Below are 23196 nucleotides of genomic sequence, written 5' to 3' on the forward strand. Positions count from 1 at the left end.
TAGCTGTTGTAACCACTTTTCCCCAAGCACTGGGGGAAAATTAGTGAATCACCTGAACTCAGGCTTTTTGTCATTGTGTTTTTTTCAACGTGATAGGTTGAATTGACATTTTTGATGATTTGTTTTGGTAAGTGTGTACTGAAAAGTATTAGATTCTGCAAAGTGTTTTACGTTGCATATGACCTTTGAGAGTTATTATGGGTCACATTTCGTATCATGGTAATAGTATTATAGCAACATGCCTTACAAGGTAGCACTTTAGAGTTGCCTCCCTTTAGTATGTGTTTCGACTGTTGGTAAACACAACGCCGAATGAGAAAGTTCTAAGTTAATGGCAATGTGGTGGCACAGTGCTTGAACATTCAAGAATCTGTGACTGTATATATATAAGGCTGGTTGTGCTGCTGACTGAACACATACACAGAATTACACACACACGACTTACACTCGTAGTTCTGTCATCAGTGGGCCTACGTACATCTGTCTGCCTCTTTGTCAACACTTGACCTACATTCAAGACCACTCGCTGTGAAACATTAGGAGAACTGTTTATCACTGGAAACCAAGACTTTGGTGACTTGATAATATATTTGCGACCCATCACTTTAGATTTAACTCAGTTGCATTCTACTAGAAACCTCTATTGTAAATCATTGTATCTTGCTATTTGCCTGCTCAATACATATTATTGAATATTTTAGACTTGTCAGTGTTATATTCTGCTGCTTCATTGGGGATTTCTTATACCTTTTGTCACGGCAAATTATTAATCGCAACAGTATGTAAACATAAAACATAAATGCCAGAGATCAGTAAGTGAAGAATACCTCTAAAATTTCATATTGTCAAGGAGTTTTTGGGGTAGCCTAGTGATCAAAGCATTTTCTCATGATGCCAAAGACTCCCAACATGAGTACAATGTACAAGGCCCATTTCTGGTGCTCCTTCTGTGACATTAATGGAATATTGCTAAAGTGGCGTTAATCTAACTCATTCACTCTCAGGTGTAAATGCCAAACCAGTAGCTCCAGTCACTTAGACAGTTTGACAAATATGGTCAGCATTTTTTGTGAGAAAATCTGCACACCAGAACTCCTACAACGTCATAACCACTCTATAAACAATTGCATGAGTTCTAACCACATGGACAAAACAATCCAGTGATATGCTCATTTTATCTCTTTCTTCGTAGGAATGATCAGACATTGATAACACACAGAATTCTCCCATCACCTAAATGGTGGTATAATGGACATACGTCATGAAACTCTGAGCAGAGATCAATAACTGTTAGGAACAGAAATGTAATAACTTTCTGGTTTGCCAAACGGGACTCATAGAAGTGTTCAGAAGTGCTGTTATAAAGCTTTCTAGCAGGGAAAACATGTCTTTGTTTTCAAATTTGGGTGTGCAATTTCATAATAGCATAAGTTGGAAATTTGTTTTCTTCCTGTTCGGTCATATTGATAAAACTGATCCTTAGTTTCTGCAAGACCATTTAAACAATAGAAACCACACACAGTGTTTAGCAAGAGTCAGTTTTCCCAGATCCTACAAAGTCAATTATGAAATGAATTCAAATCAAGATTAGAAAGATTCTTCAAGTCAAGAGTACCACAACTCAGAAGAATGGAATTGTTCCAGATGTTACGTATGTATATCAATAACCAATTGTTTACTAGTACTACACTGTAATTGGAAGCCTCTTGATATCATTGACCAAAGGCAACATGGTCCTTTCAGTACCATATCTTTATTAAACAAGTTGTGTTTGACCAAATGTTCAATGTCATCAATTCACAGATATAGAAACTGGACACCAGTTTTTCTGTAATTAGTAGATGTATGTTTTTCCCTAAGGCAAGATCAAATTTATTTCTTGTTTTACAGTTTGGCTGGTCGTATAAGAAAAAAATGTAAAATGAATTTTTCCCACTCAAAAAATAAAATCCTAATGCTTTTAGTTGCCAAATAATAACATATGAAAAACATACTTTTATATTGCATACTGTGTTTCACCATTAATAAATTGACAAATGAAAAATACTTTTGTATTTAAAGGGAATATTACTTTGACAGGTGATTCAGGGTTTTTTTTCCATTTTTTTTCCCATCCTGCCTGTTGGTGATCCACCTTCAGTTGCTGGTGATCTCAAGCCTGTTTTTTATATCGTATTGTCTGCGGTTACATTTTAAAGGTTAGCTGTTGGTTTTAATCCTCCAACTGTGTTAATCTAATTATTTTACAGTGCTTAGTTGGCAGGTTTTCATAATTTAATTGGGGTTATTGTTAACTTAATACTTTTTATGTCACAATAAGGCTGAAATATTACTTAAAATTTTAACTGACTCACTTACATCTGCCTTTCAGTTTTCTGGGACAAAAGTCCATAAAACAAGGAAGAACACTTGCCTGGCCTTAGAAAACTTTACTTTGGAGACTGAACAGCAAGTTCATTTCCCATGTGTCTTGCTTGCATGATCGTGCAAAACTCCATAAACATCACTTCAAGATAAAATTGTGAAACTATTCATGGTATCATAGTACTTGACACACTCTGACATTACCTTTTCATGACTGCCAATTGAGTGTGCTGTCTGTCATCCCTTCTTTAAAACTCAATCACAAAAGAAGGCAAGTCAAATGCCAGGCCCCTGCCATGGAATAACCCATTTCACAAGTAGGATTAATCCTGGTTTTTTAAGGAAACTGTTCTTACTTTCATGTGATTTGGGTTTGGGGGCTGACTGGAATACATCATGTTGAATGAAGAACAGATATTCTTGGTTTTACTCACTTGTACCCAAGAAACGTCAATAGTGCAAAACAACAATACTCTGATTTGTAATGATCATAACACAGTTTTCTGAGGGAGTGAGAGGAAAGGTTTTGAAAGAGGTCCACACACTCTGACATTCATGAGTTCTACAAGCTCTCTTTGAATCAATGACTTTCAAAGACTGGAAGAAAATCCACCATGTCTGCAGCAACAACCGTTGTCCATTGTTAGCCATATGTTGTTGATCGGTGAAGTCACTGTAAGTCTTCTCACACTCTGAAGATCTATATGATCATTTCTTAACAATGACTTATTGCTAACTGAATTATGTCGCTGAAAGGTTACCTACATATTGAAACATGAGTGACTTCATTATTATGTGACTGGCATCTTTTCCTATACCTGTCTTTTGAAATGATGTAAGTGATAGTCCAACCTGCTGTTTCCAAGCTTGCTGCCTTACCATGTTATACCCTCATTAAGAGTGTGTGAGTGAGCTTAGTTTTATGCCACACTCAGCAATTTTCAGCTATATAGCGGCAGTCTGTAAATAATAAAGTCTGGACCAGACAATGCAGCGATAAACAGCATGAGCACTGATCTGTGCAACTGTGAACCAATGACCTGTGTCAACCAAATCCGCAAGTCAGACCACTCGATCTCGTTAGTCACCAACCATGGGTTACTGAAGGCCAATCTTCCATCCAAGACCTACCATGGGTCCTGCATTGAGAATAGGCCATTTACAGCAAAATACATGTAATATTTTGCATAGTCTGTCAAACAGATCCTGAAACAAACATATCCAAGAGAGCCCATGCAAGTCTAGATTATGTGGCAAGTCTAGATTTCAACAGTCTAAAAAATGAAGAATGCATGAAGTGTTAGGACGCCTTTTTATTATATTATCTTTTTTGGTTATATACTTGTTTTTCTGTAAAATATGTTCATTTTAGCAACTGGTTGTTAGTCTATGTTTTGCAGTGATTGTAAGTTTAAAAAGGTATCATTTGTTTAATTTCCATGAGCAAAATGAAATGATACGATGGGAGATAACTGGAAAAATGCCAAGAAAATCTGTAAAATCTTGGGTAACATCCAGCTAGGAAATAATGCTTTTTTTTATCAGCCCTTCTGTTATATTTTCAATGGCAAGTCCTGACTATTGCTACACTGAAATCTAACAGATACTTATGAAACCACAACTAACCTCAATGTGATCAAATTGGAGCTACCACATCTGTAGTATATCGATATCCCTTGCCAGGCCTTTGTTGTGGATTTAATACGCATTATACAACCATGACTTGGTCATTAATTGACAAAATAACATGCAGACTTGAACAGTTGGTAATAGCTGTCAGCACATGAACTTTGAACGATTTTAAGCTGGATCGGAAAAGTCAGGTTTCAAAGCCAGAAATTTTGACTTCAGCAAGATGAAACATTTCCCTTTGGTTAACTTTAAAGCCTATGATCACTTCTTACAATTGGATGTTTTATAGACATCTAAATAGGTTCAAACGACAGGCAAAAACAGTTTACATTAACATACATTTGAAGCTTCAGTTAGAGACAAAATTCAAACAACACTGAAGTGAGTGAGCGTGCAAATGAACTAGGTGTTTAACACTTCTGTGAACTTTTCTTCAGCTCAAAGTGGGAGGGAGGTCTCAGGTCGCAGGTTTCACACATATACCAATTTATGAGAACACTCATTCCTCAACAGTAAATAGTGACTAGAGTGAGTAGTACTTCAGATACCTCAGATGTCAGACTGTTGCTTCATCATTGTGTATTAGCAGGCTGTTTGTTGGTTAAGGCCACAGTCATAAATATTTCATACAATGGCAGCCTGTAAATCAAATCTGCACAGGACAATCAATTGATCTAAAATGTGTGCAACAATCTATGCTGTCAGGATACAAGGACAAGGTTTATACCTCACGAAGACAATTCATGACATCTGTTCAGAGACCTACTTACTTCAGCTGCTGAGCATCATCTCGAACAAAGAATTTGTTCAATAACTGCTTCCCCAAGAGAAAAAATGACTAAGGACTAAGTTCAATTCAGGATCAGATACTCCATGACACAAAACTTTACCACTGTTGAAATCTTTAATCAGAGGACCCCAGAATGGCAAGGGAGATAAATCCACCTTCAGCACTTAGACCAACAGTGCCCTTAAGCTTCCTACATGTCACAGATACTAAATCTATGTTTCCTTATTTTTTCTTTATTCCTAACCACAACCCAAATTATGAAATATGCATTCAGTTTATAGAAGCTATAAATATTAATGATAACACTGCATCTTCTGTTCCACCAGCAATACATACTGACATTTTCGCGTAATAAAGAGTGAGTGAGTGAGTTAAGTTTTACACTGCACTCAGCAATATTTCAGCCATGTGACAGAAGTAATGAAGAAGAAGAAGAAATGAATTATGATACTTTTTTTATGGATATATACCTTTGTTTTTCTGTGAAAGGCGACATTTTGAAACATTCTCTAATGTCATCGTCTAGAACGTAATGATCACCCTAAAGTCTAAAAAGTGCATCAAGAAAGATATGTGTAACAGACAATAGGCTCCCTTTGCACTTCAGTGCACAAACAGCCCTGTTCACTCCCTTCCTCTCTATAATGTAGTAGTTGTGACATTACTACAGGCCTACTCCTGCCATTGTGTTCTTCTATATGGCAACGATACATCGATGTAATATACATGACCAGGTGTGATATTATGTACTCAGCACTCACTGGACGGACAGCATTTCTAAATGAAGGACTTTGTTGTGTTTATTGATTTCGATATGGGCATCTTTCTATTTACATTTGCGTCATGAAAATCTATAATCTTATATTCCTCATAATGTGTAAATTATGCACTATGAATGCAAAAATCATTTTCTGCCAAATTCTTAAGCCCCATGGTTGTAAAGTAGAACTTTATACAAAATATTCTTCTGATGTAAAACAATAAAATGTAAAAACATTTTATATCCTATCATCTCAACATTCAGTATTTGTGCATAAAACATGTTACATTGAATGACAGCTAGCTGTAATGGTTTACACCACACATGCTTACTGTCACTCTACATGGCAAGACATTTAATTATGAAGAAAGTAGTTTATTTTAAATATCTCTAATCTGTAGGTGAGTGAGTGAGTGGGGTTTTGGTGAGTGGTTGAGTGGTTGAGGTCAAGTGAGCAGAGTTCAACACTTCTGACAACAATTGTTCATCTAAAAGTGTTAGGGAAGTCTCAGGTGAGACAGACTTCACACATATACCAATTTATGAGATCTGCTAACCGCAGTTCCCTAACACCAGATCTACTGATCACCTCAGATGCTTCTTTCTCCACAGTAAACAATCTTGTTTTCACGCTAAACATTTTTTGTACCATTTAACCATCTTCTGTGTTGAAAACTCATTACACAATCTGCACTTGGTAAAAACGTTGTCAAGCTAGGTAAATATTTAATCATTGGAAAGAAAGGAGCGATGCTGCTTCCCTCGACCACAAACAGATTTGAACGACCCACAGGATCTACAAACATTCATGGAACTAAATAATTCAGTGGAATGGCCTCTGAGTAAGCAGGTTTTCAGTTGAACAATAACTACCACTGTTAATGTTATCTTTGTACCAGAGTGCCATTAACTGAAGAGAATTGTTTCTTGTTGGTACTGCTCAGTATTGTCAGGGGATAACAGGGCTTTCCTATCATTCACTGCCATGCATGGCAGGGTTAAATTATGTGAAAACGGGAAATACCATAAATAATTCAATTGTCAAATACATCAAATAGTGAATGTGACATGTACTTTAGGTAAATGATCACTATGTCATGTAACATTGTGATGACTCATTAGTCTTGAGAATATTCATTTGTTTTCATTTTCAGACTGGTGATTTGCATAAGTTGTTTGCTGATGACTTTTGAAGGGGACAACTTGCCATAAAAGGCATCTATGCTTGCCATACGAAGCGACTAACAGGATCGGGTGATCAGGCTTGCTGACTTGGTTGAAACATGTCATTGTTCCTAATTGCACAGATCGATGCTCATGTTGTTGATCACTGGATTGTCTGGTCCAGATTCGAATATTTACAAACCGGCGCCACATAGCTGGAATATTGCTGAGCGCAGCGTAAAAATAAACTCACTCACTCACTCAAAGGGGATAATGCCACATTCGGCATTATTTTAACAAAATGACATTCATGTGTGAATAATCAAGTCTAGGCAACCAGATCAAGTAAATGACATCATGAGCACTCATTGGGATAAGATATATATATATGAAGTCCTTTCAGGCCACCCTTACAAAGGAATTTGTTTTCTCCTATCCATGTGTGTCATAACAGGCAACTAATGGGATGAGTGGTTAGGCTTGCTGACACATGTCATCATATCCCATTTAAGAAGATTGATGCTCATGATGTTGATCATGAATACGCTGGTCTAGACTTGAACATTTACAGACTATTGGCATATAGCTGGAATACTGCTATGTGTGGCGTAAACAACAAACAAAATACACAGCATGGGTAAACGCTGAAGACCCATCCACCTCCAGACCAAAGGGTTCGGCCACTGGAGCTGTTAATAGTAAATCATGACACTAATGTGTCACCATCTTAATGTGAGTCTTGACCTTTGGCCTAGAATGCATTATGAAAATAATTGTAGTTCAACTTTCGAACAAAAAAAAAAGATTACCAATAGTACCAAAATTTAGAATTTAACAAATTAAAATTCAAGAAAGACAATCACAATGACAAATTTGACACTGCTGGGCAATCATTTGCTTTTTACATGCCATTTAACTTCCATGAAATGAAAAGTAAGAAACTCAAAGTAATATTTAGACGAGAGAGTGTGGTCAATGATGAAGATCCTACAGGCTGTAACTATAGTTATGAAAAGTGTAGTGCACTCCCTCTTACATAACAACCTGTGTATTGAATTCATCATGATTGCTGTTACTGTGCTATTCACTACATCACTGCTCCAGATTAGGGCTGTATTGGTGCGTGTACAGATAAAAAATATGCATAATACGGTAAGAATAGGCTGTCGTACACACCCTGAAGCAAGTATATCCAAGAAAGCCCATGCAAGTCTAGAAAATGTGGCAAGTCCAGATTCCCTTATCTTCTGAAAATGAAGAATGTTTCAGGGCTCCATTTCATGATATTATTATTTTTGAACGATGTTCATTTCAGAGACTTAGTAGTTAGTCTATGGTGAAAAATAATTGAGTAAACGTAGCAGATACACACTAGTGCATGGTCTTAGAATCATTTATGGACATATTTATCTGAAAAGCCTTGTATTATTGCTTATTGAGCTGTTTGCACAAGGGTAGCAATGTGATGCGCACATGAAATGAAACACAAGACTACTGGCATTCTTCTGTACTTTTAAGGTTTTCCAGTATTCCTGCATTGAAAACATAAGGATCATGTACTTCTGGTGTTGAAAAATTATCTGAAGCCCTGCTACATGAATGTTTTTCTTGTAACTATACAACTATTTCAAACATTACCAAGAACAAAGACAACGTCATACGCCATTGAAGACTGTCACAACTGCTTGATCAACTTGTGTACACAGACTGACTTTGCATGACACTAACCTTGGAGAGAGGCACTCACAGTCTAAATCTAGCGCTTAATGACCTTATTTATCATGAGCTCTGTTTGGTATGTCAGTGTTTCTGGCAAGAGAATGAGACATGCAATATACTCCTATATGTACACATAAAGAAAGAGTCATTCAGTCTTTCTATGTATTGGTTACATATTTCACAATACTTTCATACTCAAATTAATGTATTTACAGGAACTGTCAAACTGGATATTGTTAAAGTATCTTGAATTCATGATGTCTAATAGAAACTACTGAGTCAATGTGTTTTCAGCAGCATTTAGTAGGGTTCAAGTGAGATTATGGCAGGGGACACCAGAAATGGGCTTTGCAAATTGTAGTCATATGGGGAATCAAACTTTTCTGTGTGATGAGCTTTCACCTCTAGGCACTCCCATTGCCCTTGAGAATCAAGGAAAGAAACATTGGTGTTTAATTCAGGATTTAAGGTAAACACTTCTGCCCAATTAGAAAGCAAAAAAAATATTATGAAATGGTCTCTATAAATCTTAACAATTTTCTAAGGGAGGGTTGAGAGAATTGTAAATACTTTCCATAACCAAAAATACATCCTTGTTTGTCATCATCATTAAAGGTCATAGACACAGCACTATCATACATCATATCCATGTATTTTATAAAGAGAGTCTGACCAATTCTTTCCACAGGCTCATTTGTTTGAATTAATCTTTGACCTGAATAGGTGCTCTTGAGAGAAAAACTGCCATTGATCAATAGCACAAAGAAACTCAAAGCTGTATCCCTGGCCTTGAAGCTCACGGTAATCCTACTTGTATAGTTTCCTGTGATCAGATTTAGATGCTATATACGAAGAAAACCCACTAGTTTCTTTTTCCTGTCTACCAGTGCAGCTGACGCCTGTAATATTACCTCACTGAATGTATGATATGTGATGAAAATATCAATATTACATTTGCACAATTGTTTTAAAAATCAAAGGTAAACAATTACGGGATGAAAATAACATGTTCAGAGAACTATTTAAGGCAAACTCAAGCCATACATTCATGCCATGTTTTGGGCGTCATAGGAAGTCGAGAATTCATACTAATATGGTACAAAATTTCTACAAAAAGAAAGATTAATCTTCAAATATAAAAATACAGGAATGATATACTTCTATCATCAGTTTTGTGCTTCATGTGAGAAAAGATCACTAAATTAACCATATGAAAGCTAATATAACTGAATACATTTCTAAACCACCTGAGTGTGACTTGGGGAGGCCTATTGACAGATCACAGACATCAATAATTGTTAAGTAAACATTGATCATTTACTGATACATATAGATAAGATAAATATTCATATATTTCAGAACACTGGCGAGTGGTGACATGTTCATGCATAGGTTACTAACAAAACAAAATCCTAAACATAATGTAGAGAAACCTAGAAGATACTGCGCATAGTGTGAGTACATCAAAACTGTCAAGTAACTTTATATATGACATCATATATGACACTATTTTCACACTGATAATCATCAATAGGTTTTCCTACTGACGATATTTCTGACTATCAATCTTCTCAGTCAGCCCTAGTATGACTACATGTTTTACATGTATGTCAACATGCTATAATAAAGGTGAAAATGAACAGTGACCTCTGTGAGGCGATTCCTACAGATAAGTTGAACATGAAATTCATGGAACAAAGCAATTCTTACATATGGTGTGAACCAAAATAATCTTACCTTTTCATAAAGTGAATGGAACTCATTGTATCTTCGGAAGATGAACCATGACTGTTCATCGGCGTTGACAACCACTTTGTACACCTGCAAGGGGAGAAAACGGCATATCATGTCCAGAAATCGTCTCTTGGAACGAAAGTTACTTTTTTTCCTTCTTCCCATTATGAAGCAATCAATGTCCAAATAGCGCAGTCACTGGTCAGATGAGGTGATACAGAAAACCCATACTGTTGCTTTCATCACAGAACATTTGTCCACAGATGACAGAACAAGTCGTCATTGTCATGCGATAAATGTGCCTGTTTGCCAAATGAATATACACCAAGATGCCAGAGCTTCATATCCCACACAATATATATCCATGATGCATACAAGAAAACAGCCTTCTTCCCTCCATCCTAGTTCAAGTATTGGGAGATTTAAGCATGGTGGGGAGCCTCCATCTCACTGTTTCACTGACTGTGTGTGTGTGTGTATACCTCTCTACAGCGCGATTGATCGAGCAAATGAATGAACTGGCATCAGCCGCTAGTGACATCACTCCGCCATTATAATACACCAGATTATGTTCTCATTAGCCAGGCATGCACGACTTCATTGAGGTGATCATCTTGTCGACAGGACCCTGGCCTATGGAACATGAAGTGATGTCATCTGTGACAGGTTTGACTAGAAGGGATGAAATGTATCACTCGACAAGCTGGGTCCAGTTTACTCAATGTTAACACTCAGGTGCTCAAGGGGACGGGATTTCAATATTTGGCAAGACAATGCCTTTGTGTTTATTTCTGGGGTTTCTTTTCCACTGAGTTAAACACTGTCAACATTTTGTGGATTAAGCTTAGAAAGAAGATTTGGTTAATCAGCTGGCCACAAAGAAAGATGATTGTTCAGATACTGAAAGTGGTGCTTGACCTCTGTGTGATGAGCTGTTGATTTGTTCAGTACTATGTTATGTCTGTGCAGATGTCTTGATAACTGAGCCCTACTGTCTACACAACATGTACATAAGGTTAGGTCAGAGAACATTCCTCTGACCAAGTCATCAGCTGGATGTTTGAACAAGGGTTACAAGAAGTAACAAATGCTAAAGCAATACTAATGATTGTTCCAACCCTGCAACATACTTCAGTGATCGGGTTCTGCAATGAAACTAGTTCTGCCTGTTTTTATGTTTGGAGACAGAAATTTGTTATCTTGGTGAAAACCATGTAACCTTTTAATAGTATGACATCCTCGATTATCCAGGGTATTATTATTACGACACATGAAAATGCCATGGATATCCTTGTCGCCACAGCTTTATATCACCAACTTCAACAAATGTTTTTCATTAGCCTTGAAAAAATGGTTGTCAAGAACAATTTTTAACGGAGTGAGTGACAATTTTAAAATTTGTGAGTCATTATTTTCTATATAGGATTTGAGATTTTAAAATTTTGTTTAGCATTGTACTTTAAGCAAAAATATTTCAAAGCATATTTCAGAATTGTCCATTCCAGGCAAATCTGAGGTCCTAGAGGTTAAGGTTAGAGGAACATGGTAAAAATTAAAGTCATTAATTCATTCATGTTGATTAGTATCCCAAAACATGAGCAAGTATTTTCAGAATAATATACTGTCAAGTATTCAAGAATGACATGTCATGTAAACCTCGAGCACAGAATTTTGGGCTTGATATCAACAATCAATCAGAATATGATTTTGTCATACACCTAGATTGAAAACTGTGGCTTCATCCCAGTGAGCGATCAGTACATTCAAATGCATAACAGTAGTGTTGTAAATAATGTTGCATGGGAATGATGGCTCTTGAGAATGTGAGAAGAAAGTCCTTTAGCTGCAAGACTTCCTTGTTGTACAAGCAATGACAGAGAAACCCTGAAGCTAATAATGGCGATGCCACTGATTTATCAAATCATGAAATATCATTGTAATTCGATAAGGAGTCTGTATCAGGATTGGTTATGTAGCACAGAGGTTCAAATCATCACAACAAAGACCTAGGTTCTATTCCCCTCATCGTAAGGGTTGTACTCTGGCACTACAGTCAACACTCCTTCAATAGACAAGAATGACATGGCTAATGTTTTACTACCATGCAGTAAATAAACAAAAATGGGAAACAATAACCTTTTCATGAACTCCTTCTGTCATCACAAGTGTTAACATTATTTTCATCTCTCCATTGTCTTTTGTACCATATGGAATCTACTCAAGACAGATTTTTCTCTAGCACTGATATTTTGTTTTTATCAATATTAAAACTCTAACAGTACAAATAAAGTGTTAGTATATTTTGCTTGCTTTGGCTTCAAAAGAAAAATAAATACACACATGTCACAGGGTTCAAAGTATGTGATCTAGAGTACCAGCTGTGAGACTTCCATTTTAGTTGAAGCCACATAGAGTAGCTTAGTGTGTTAGATCGCTGACATTGTGTGCTGGCAGTTAGGCATCTGACATGTTCTGGAATTGCGTGTGCGCGTGTTCTAAATTGGTTTATAGGAAACTCGAGCACATGAACTGTACCTGTACCTCATACAATAATCTGTTAATATTGCTAAAGAAGTTTTTGTTTAATTCAACTTAAATATTATTCTGTTCAATACCATTCAATCTGTAATACTTATTGTGTCAACGTTCCTCATTGTTTCTCAGCACTCCTAGTGTGCTTATTTGAGGTAATAGGGTAATACAGGTACGTAGTTCTAATACGAGTTTCCAGTAGATTGCTGAACACCTGAGTGAGTGAGTGAGTGAGTGAGTGAGTGAGTGAGTGAGTTTAGTTTTAAGCCGCACTCAGCAATATTACAGCTATATGGCGGCGGTTTGTAAATAATCGAGTCTGGACCAGACAATCCAGTGATCAACAACATGAGCATTGATCTGCGCAATTGGGAACCGATGACATGCGTCAACCAAGTCAGCCAGCCTGACCACCCGATCCCGTTAGTCGCCTCTTACGACAAGCTGAGTCGCCTTTTATGGCAAGCATGGGTTGCTGAAGGCCTATTCTACCCCGGGAGCTGAACACCTGAAACCACCTGGCCTGTGTAGTTATACATATGGATTCCAGACACAAGGCATTTCATATCTACCAATATAGTCAAGAAAAAAGTAGGAGACTTATTCATTACTCATATGTTTTCTTCTCATCAATAGTTTTGGTGACACAAAAAAATTAAATAAGACAGTGTAATGAGCTATACATTTACAGAGTATGTTTTCAATAGATTCATGCAAACTGTATGTGCAGCACATATAGCCAGATTATTGGTCATGCATTATACATGTGTGAGTGTGGTTCTAGAAATATCCAGGCCCATAATAAAAGAAAAACCAATTAACCAGAAAATACACACAGTTACCCAGTATTGAGAGAGCAACCAATCAGTAATGAGGAAATATGAGGCTGTATGGATTCTCTGTCCTTTGGGAAATAATTGTGGAGGTTGCAAGCCATGAAACATGTTCACCTACATCTGTAGAGTATATGATACTTTTCAATATAATTATTACTATAATTACATGAAACTGCAAGAGCAACTTAAGATCAAACAACTAACTATGCACATCAAACTGTGCAATGACTGTATGTAATTTTAATTCAATAATACAAAAACGAACCTGAACATAATGATAGTGCTATTACTTACCACTGCAAACCAGTTTGAGATGGATCATGAAAAAAACATCAACATTGGACTCTAAACATGATGCATATAACTGGATTCTCTGGCCAGCATGAACGGGTTCTGTGTTAATGTGGTTACATGTGGAATTGTACCACCATGGCTGATGAAACTGCCAGCGTTCTGACATCTGGGAGTGATGGAAGCCAGACACGATGGAACATACTGTCTGCAGTTTCAACCAGTTAGGCCATGTTTATCCATGAAACACAGATGCACAGAGTTACCAAGATTAAAACAGTATGTTCTATTGGAAAAACCTTCAGAATCGTCATCATATTCTGGATTATCACCAGCAGCAGTCATCAGGGTCAATAACCTCATTGATACTAACACCAAAGTATCGTCATCACATTCATATTTATTCATTAGTGCTTGGTAGGGTAGCCAAGTGGTTAGTGTGTTTGATCACCATGTATATGATCAAAAAGTCTGGAATGTCAACCATCATTCAAGGCATCTACAGCATCACCAACATCATCGACTCCAGTATCATCATTCTTATCATGCAATCCATGTTCTGTTGGCCTGTAACCTATCAGATGCTTGTAGCTTAATGGTGAAACTGTTTGCCTAATGCTTAGACTAAGGTTCTACTCCCAAATGGGATCACTGTCACCATCTTTACTCTTAACTCTTAAGGAAAACATAGTGATAAGACAGATAAATTGTTATTGTTGCTTGTGATCCTGACCACCCAATCAATCCTGTTTATGATAAGCAATTGGGTTGCTGAAGACCAGAAGACTAATCTGGATCATTGTGGGTCTGATGACGGCTACCTATTGGCCATGTTTGAAATCATAAGACATCTTTGAACAGAAAGTATTACTAAGATATCCTTGGAAACAAACAAACAGCTTTGTAGACCTTGGGTGTGATAATGGCTGCCAATTGGCCATGTTAGAAATCATCAGACCTCTTTGAACTGAAAGTATTATCAAGATACCCTTGGAAAAAACCCAAAGATGTCATCTGGGATTGCAAAGGTGATTTTGGAAATGTTAATCTTTACGTTATATACAGAACGAACAAGAGACTGATCAGCAACATATAAGCTCAATCAAACCTTTCATTTAAGTAGGATAATTCCAGCAACACACATAACACACACTCCACAATTCATCTTGGTTCAGTTTCATAACTCAACCTGACATTGTAATTAACTTCATAATCACTACTAGCATCCACAACAGCAGGATGATAAGCATGCTTCAGGGAAACACTATTATTCATCATTACAATGACAAGCTTCCAGGTAGATATTACCTAGAGCAACAAGCAAGCAACCATGCATGGAAATGCCACCATTGCTAATACGCTCTCCTTATCTGGCCAGTCCTAATTGTTACAATGGTAACACGTTTAGTGTCACAGCTTATGATGCATGAGCTGTAATGCAAGGCAGACATATGTACAGATGGGTTATCTACTTTGTGCTTGATACATGTCAACATGAAACTTTGAGCTCAAGGTCTTTGTGGATTATCATGTTACTAAGTAATCAGTCTTCCTACCAAGGTTGTACAGGCACGTGTTTTGTATGTAAAAGAAAAAACTTTCCCACTTAATTCTCCGATTACATGCAAAAGAGTGTATGTGTCTTAAAGTATGTGTGTCATATTATCAATTACTTAAATTTTGTTATGTAGTTGTAACTGACACTATCAGAAATATTACAGCTATGTAAAGGGCAGTGGGTAGCCTAGTGGTTAACGAGCTGGTTTGTCACACTGATGACACATTCCCTTCATGTGTACAGTGTGCTAAGACCTTTTCTGGTGTCCCCGGACGTGATGTTATATCATATTGTTAAAAGCAGAATAAAACCAAACTCACTCACACTAGTTATATAATGGTAATACTTAAATAGTCAGGTCTTGCCAAAACAATATGACTGCTAACAGGAACATCAGCCTAAGCAATTCGGAGTGAGTTTTTAGCAATATTCCAGCATTATTTCAACAATATCATGGCAGGAACACCAGAAAAGGGCTTCACACATTGTACCCATATGGGAATCGAACTCAGGTCTTCAGCGTGACAAGTAGATGCTTAAACTGCTTTGCTACCCCACCAACCAAATGGGATACAATAACATCCATTTCGTTTTAACATTGATTCATTGATCGTTATTTCACACTGCACGCAATATTCCAGCGGTCTGTAAATGATCAAGTCTGGAGCAGTCAATCCACTGGTCGACAGCATGAGCCCTGAACTACACAAGTGTGATACAATGATGTGTCAACCACGTGATCCTGTTGGTCACCTCTTATAACAGGCAATTCTAATCTTGATCTTCACAGGTCTTTCAACAAAGACAGAGAGTCTGACCACCCGATCAAATAAGACATCTTTTATTATAAGGATTGGAAAAAGTTAAATAACAGGATCTAGAGAAGGAGACATTCAGGTATATAATTAAGAACCTTACAAACATATGGGGGATGATGGACACATTGATGGTAGAACATTCACTCATTGCTCTGAAATCTTGGTTACAAAGGTGGTTACATGGATATGAAGTCCATTTCTGCTGTTGCATAGAGTGATATTACAAAGTTGTTGCTAAAAGCTTACACTTTTGTGATGCTGTAGAGAGATGACTATCTTGCCTCATTGTTATCTTGCCCAGTAGCTAAAATAACACAAATGGTGAGTTTATGCTGATTATTATTTCTAAGTCTGTTTCAAATAAAAACATTTCTTTTAGCTGAAATTGGCAATCTTATCAATCACTTTTCCACATATATTATGAATGAAATAGATTCCCTTTGCTATCTTCTCCATGTGTCTATTTGAATCACCACATGAAGAACTACTACATGTGGAGTCACTCACCATATCTCACAAAAACCTATTAATATTCATAATGTCAGGTTTATAACATTCATTTCTGGGCCAGATCAAAAACAGAGGCGAGGATCAATGGATGTATAATGCGGCTCACCGACATTTACTGTCACAATCAATATGGAAGACTTAACTACGAAAATACTGACGTCAGTGTGAGTAAGCATGTATAGTATGGTTTTAAGCTGCTTATAGAAATATTCTACCTACATCACGGACGGGCATACCGGAAACAGCCATTGGACATCACACCAGAAACAGCCATGGGACATCACACCAGAAACAGCCATGGGACATCACACCAGAAACAGCCATGGGACATCACACCAGAAACAGCCATGGGACATCACACCAGAAACAGCCATGGTGTGATATCACACCAGAAACAGCCATGGGACATCACACCAGAAACAGCCATGGGACATCACACCAGAAACAGCCATTGGACATCACACCAGAAATAGCCATTGGACATCAGACTTACAGGTTAATCGAGCCCAAGCCTTCAGTGTGTCATGACCAAACATTTAACCCCTGGGTTACACCCACAGACTCTACATACGTAGAGAAGGCTAGTTCCCCCATTGTATCATTCCATCAGTTGTTTTGTACCTTTAGTGAATGGGTATGGTTTTATGCCTTTATTAGCAATATTCCTGCAATATCACTGCAGGGAACACCAGAAATGTTTTGTACCATGAACAGAAACATGAGAAGTATATGAAAATTCTTACAGAGCAAAAGGTGTTTAATAATCGAACCCGGATCTTTGGCATGACGTGTGAATGCTAAACAATTAGGCCACCCCACTGTCCCCATCAAGCATGGACCAGACAAGCTAGTGAACACAACCATGAACAAGGATCTGCACCAAATGGACATCACCACACAATCGTCCCAGTCACAGCGCTAGTCCCATGTATCCCTTGGCTAAAGGGATCCAGAATAACTGCCATGTGTGGACCATACAAAACAAGTGATTGACACCATGAGAAGATAAGAATGGGTTGATGCTTCATGAAAGACTCATTGATTTGGTTGACACGTCACTGTATCCCAGATGTGTTCATTGATGTTCATTGATGTTCATACTGTTGATCACTGAAATGTTCCTGAGTTCAGCATTAAATAACACACCAACCAACATATAATTCCTTGACTTCGAAAATGCTAATCAAACAACGAAGTACCATTGAAGGATTGAAATACTCTCAAAGCTGACTTTGATGAAAACCAGGACAGCTATTAATATAAATGATTCGACCACAAAATCTGCCTGAGTTCTTCAAGGGCAGTTCACACTGCAATCATTCAGTATTAACCTCTGGTCAATATGTATCTAATTACTGTAATTGTGGAACAGCCAATACTAGCCATTGCGCGTGGCTCTGCACACCTTTTAATCCATTGTCATACGTCAGGCCTCTGCGTCATGAGTTAGCAGGGTTTTAATAGCAAAAACGCTCACGATTGACGGATGAGGTTTAGATAGGGCCTGACAATTAACGTGTGTAAACCACACAGTACATGGGTGAGTGAGTGCATGGACAGGTGTGTCTGTAAGATGGATTTGGATTTTATGCCAATTTTAGCAATTTTCAAGCAAAGTGTAGGGGAGGAACAACAGAAATCTGCTCGCTACATATCGCCCATTGTGGCATCAGCATGACGTGGACACTTCAACCACTAGGCTACCTCACTACCCTTTATGGACAAAACAGACTGCCACCATAAACACCCTGTTTTTATTGAGTGATCTGCAATTATGACTCCACCAAACATTCATACTACATATGAATGACATCTGTTGATAATTAATGTACAAGAGTGAGTGAATATGGTTTTACGCCACTGTTAGCAATATTCCATAAATATGGCTGTTAACTATACTAAACATCATTATCGAAGGGTCAAATTTTAATAGTGTTTTAATAGTGTTTTAATAGTGTTTTAATAGTGTTTTAATACTGTTTTGATACTGTTTGATGAAAGCGTTAACTCACTTATAATAATGCCCATATCCAATGTTTCATAACCTTTTTCACAGCTTGGACAAAGACACCAGGTCATAATAATGAGGTTTTTGTCATTTTTAATGCCAATAAGTTCACATCACAACTGTGCCTTTTTGGTTAATTTCATTAACATGGAAAGCTACCTGCAATGGGTTGCACATGCTTTTCAAGACGTGTGAAATGTGTAAATAATTACACGTCGGTAAGCATTGTTTTGTTGCTTTTATCTGGTCAGTTTCATGGTTGAATTGGTCCTCATTATGAGACATTTTTCGACACCTGTTGAAAAAGGTCAAGCTGTAGCGTCCTTGGAAACTGGTCAAACACAGTAGGGGGTGGCTTATTGATTCAGTGTGAGTCAGAGTGCAATTGGTAGACTTTGGCAACGATTTAGAGCTAATGGGACTGTGGAATATGCACGACTTCCAGGTCATCCCAGAGTCACCACAGTTCGTCAGGATAGACCTCAACTCTGCTGATCTCCAGACAGAACATTTCAATGTTAACAATGTAAGGATATCCAGGAGCACAGTTCGTCCAAGATTAAGGGCGTGTGGACTTCAGTGTAGGCGGCTTGCAGTTCGCTCACCATTGACACCACGTCATAGGCAGGTGCGTTTGAGTTGGGATAGACGTCATGGGCGGTGGAATCAACGTCAGTGGTCTTCAGTTTTATCCACTGATGAAAGTCTGACAGGTCAGTGCTATCAGGATGAGATTTTGGCTCCTCTTGCAGTACCTTTCTTGCAGGCCATACATGGTTTCTATGGTCGACCCTCCACATGGCAAGATGACAATGCTAGGCCACACAGGGCAAGACTGGTGATGGAATTCCTTCAGGAACAACACGTAGAGCATCTGGAATGGCCAGCGTGTTCACCAGACCTCAACCCTATTGAGCTTGCATGGGATGAACTGGGTCATCGTGTTTACAGGTGCCATCCAGCATCAGTGGATCTTGCAGTACTCATGAGAGCTCTTTTGGATGAATGGGATGCAATTCCACAACCCTACTTCATGAACTTGATTAGGAGCATGAGGAATAGGTGCACGTGTCGTGGAAGCTCTAGGAGGTTACACACGATATTGATGCACTGTCTGAGTAACGTTTGTTGTTTTGACTTTTGAGGGGTGGTCTATACAGCTCATAATTGTCAGTACTGTAGGAATTTTTTGTCACTTGCTTTCATGTGTCCCGCTTGCTAACACAATAAACCTTGATATGCACTGAATTGTTTCAATATTTGTAAGTGCATCATCTTTCAATGAACTATTTACTAACTGACCCTTCAATAATGACGCCGAGTATACATGGCCTTCCCATATTGTAACCAGGGAATCGAAATAGGATCTTTGGCTTGATGAGCAAATGCTTTAACCACCTGGTTGCCGAACTACCTCAATGAACTTACACAGATGTACTAAGAATGCAACAAATATAGAAACTTCATACTTGAAACTATATAATGTGACACGAAACTGTAATGATTTGATTCACATTGCCTGCAAGATCTGTGCATGCTCTATGTTGTATTTTCCTGGGGCTATACCATTAGGATGTATTGACTGGTTTGCAGATGGGATGGGACCAGACCACCACCTCTTTAATAATTAATCCCCCAAACCCAAGCTGTCAATACAAATGTCTGTCACCAGTCCAGTGGAGTGTCTAGTTTGGACAGTTCTTCTCGACACACCATTAATTGTTAGGGTCTTCAAATCATACAGCATAATGGAAGACATGATTCCATTGTAAATGTACAGTGCTATTATCTTAATCAAATTTTTTTCTTTAGTAATTTTAATATCATTTCTGAATCCCTGTTACAGTCAAGACTCAGCCAGAAGATATGTAGCAATCAAATGGGATAATGGGATACAGGTGTAAAATTTTATGAAACAAGACAAACCACTCACTCACCATTTGCACAAACAGAAGATTATTTGTAATTATCACAACATTAATTAAGAATTTAATTAAGCTGTCTTTTGATAAGCCATGGCATAAGAGCCATTAATAATAAAATTTAGCATTACAGCTTTAGTTAAAGAAACTTTTTCAGTGCTATATCTTGTGTCAACTTACTTTGGAACTGAGCAATATTTCGTAAAGCAGACTTGAGCTTGCATTTGTACAATAATACTTTCCCAATAACACAAACAAGTCAAAAACACAGTCACTTTTAAATTAAAGTGGTATGATAGATGCCAAGTGTCAAGGAGATGACAAGTGTATTGAAATGTTGTCATGAAGGTATAATCAAGACTTGTATGCAATATTTTTCTGGTGAACATGTCAATATTCTTTCAGGTAAACAAAAAGTCTTGTCCTACTTCATTGATGTGATCTCATTTGAGACAATCAACCCTTTCAGTACAGAGATAATAGTAATGATCAGATGTTCATTAGCACACTTATTATGGTTAGATTCCTTGTTAGCATTACTTATAGTACATTACTGAGAGTTTATCAATGTGACATGCAGTTTATTACACACACAATCAAATGATTAATTGTAAACGGGGCAGAAGAAGATCCAGGTTCAATTCGCCACATGAGTAAACAAGGCCATTACTGGTGTCCTCCGCTATGATATTGCTGCAACATTGCTAAACTGGTGTAAAACTAAACTCACTCACCAAAACCTGCACCACTTCAGACTATCTTTCAATATTAAGAAGAAGTAAAATGTCCTGAGGCCTCATTTGTAAATGTCTTCTGGACAAAAATATCCTCTGAATGACTGCCTACTTGTCATCTCTCATGTCATAAGGGGCTGTGGTTAACGTGTTCACTGGTGATACTGAAGGCCTGGGTTTGATTCCCTAAACAGGATCATGTGAAGCCCTAATGGAGTTTTTTCTGTCTTTATGATATAGCTAACAAATATGTGAAACCTGATGCCTGCTTGATTGGGAATTCTGCTTCAATGACTGATCAGTGAATCAAACTTTGAAATTACTGAATATACAAACAACTAAGGAGTGTCTCTGATATTTATAGTACATCCTTCAAACCAGCCCTGTCCTGTCCCTTAATTTAGCTGTTCTTCATCCTTTATTTCCCTTGTTTATCCACAATGTCCCTTACAGAAAGAGAGACACAGACATCTCTGTCCTATCTCATTGTCAGAGGTCAAACTAACATATCCCCTCTCTTCTCCAAACCACAAATCACGTCAAAATTAATAAAAATATTTTTGCTATCACCTTTAAACCTAATCAGGGCCTAATTCATAAACCCAACCCCAGACTGCTAAGCGCACATATAACATCCATTGATCTCATCTGCTCCTGTGAGAACAGCGAATTTCAGCTAAATCTGGACCATGAAGATCGTGAACTTTGATCAATATTGCCAATACAAATCACTTGAGCCAAATATTGTGCCAAGTTGGCAAAATTACACCGGGGAGGATGGGATTGGCACTGTTAAAATTCTGGATCGAAATGGAACACTTTGTGTCTGAGAGGCCTGGATGAAACACACACACACACACCAAAATTAGACATCTTGTTTAAAAATAGGGTGATGTTATGTCAGGAGATGGGACCATATCTGAGGTTTGATTCAATCTCCAGCCCTGAGTGGGTTTGTCAAGTACACTTCAAATGTTAAAGGTTGTTTGGCTAGCCTGTGTTTGACAGAAATGGTAAAATCAGCCCCTGTTTCCATAATAAGCTCCAACCTTATTTGAAAGATTTTTTAAGTCAGTGAAAGGTGATGTTAGTTTTTGCTGCTTATCACAGGTATTACTAAAAACATCAAACAAGACCTGATTAATTGTAAACTATTCCATCTTCCTGCACATAGTACTATGTGAAAATTATTTCATGTTTTCCCCACAAATTTAACTGTACAAAGAGCTCCAGAACTATTTTCTGCAAAAGTAATGTGAGTGAGTGAGTGAGTGAGTGAGTGAGTGAGTGAGTGAGTTTACTTTAATGCGGCACTCAGCAACATTCCAGCTATATGGTGGTGGTCTGTAAATAATTGAGTTTGGACCAGACAATCCAGCGATTAACGGTATGAGCATCAATCTACACAATTGAAATACGATGACATAATGTGTCAACCAAGACAGCGAGCCTGATCACACAATCCTGTTTAGTCACCTATTTCGACAAATATGGATTACTGAAGATAAATTCTAACCCCTGATCTTCACGGGTTACAAATATTCTGTGTTTCAACAGTATAGCTGCACCGGGATGGATCAGATTAACACTTAGCTGATGCTTGCCATGGTCTTCCTGCTTGTGTAGATCGGTGCTCATGATGTCAATCATAGGATTATTTGATGCAGACTGTATAATATGCAGACTACAGCTGGACTATAGCTCAGCTATGGTTGCAAAAACAAACAAAACAAAGATATTTTCATACAGGTCTAATTCTCTATCCTTGGATTATTTTCATCCAGTTAAACTGATGGGATACTAGAGAATACACAACCTCACCCA

General features: G+C 37.7%; 1 protein-coding gene across 1 annotated transcript in view; it reads right to left on the bottom strand.

Moving 5' to 3' along the window:
• The window catches only part of LOC137291822 (serine/threonine-protein kinase Sgk1-like), a 109834-nt gene that overhangs the window by 73446 nt on the left and 13192 nt on the right, over nt 1–23196 (bottom strand). The window contains exon 3 of the mRNA XM_067823358.1: nt 10167–10250. Coding sequence (XP_067679459.1) covers nt 10167–10250 — 84 coding nt within the window. The remainder of the gene's footprint in view (nt 1–10166; nt 10251–23196) is intronic.

The sequence above is a fragment of the Haliotis asinina genome, chromosome 7 (assembly GCF_037392515.1).
Source record: "Haliotis asinina isolate JCU_RB_2024 chromosome 7, JCU_Hal_asi_v2, whole genome shotgun sequence".
Taxonomy (NCBI): domain Eukaryota; kingdom Metazoa; phylum Mollusca; class Gastropoda; order Lepetellida; family Haliotidae; genus Haliotis; species Haliotis asinina.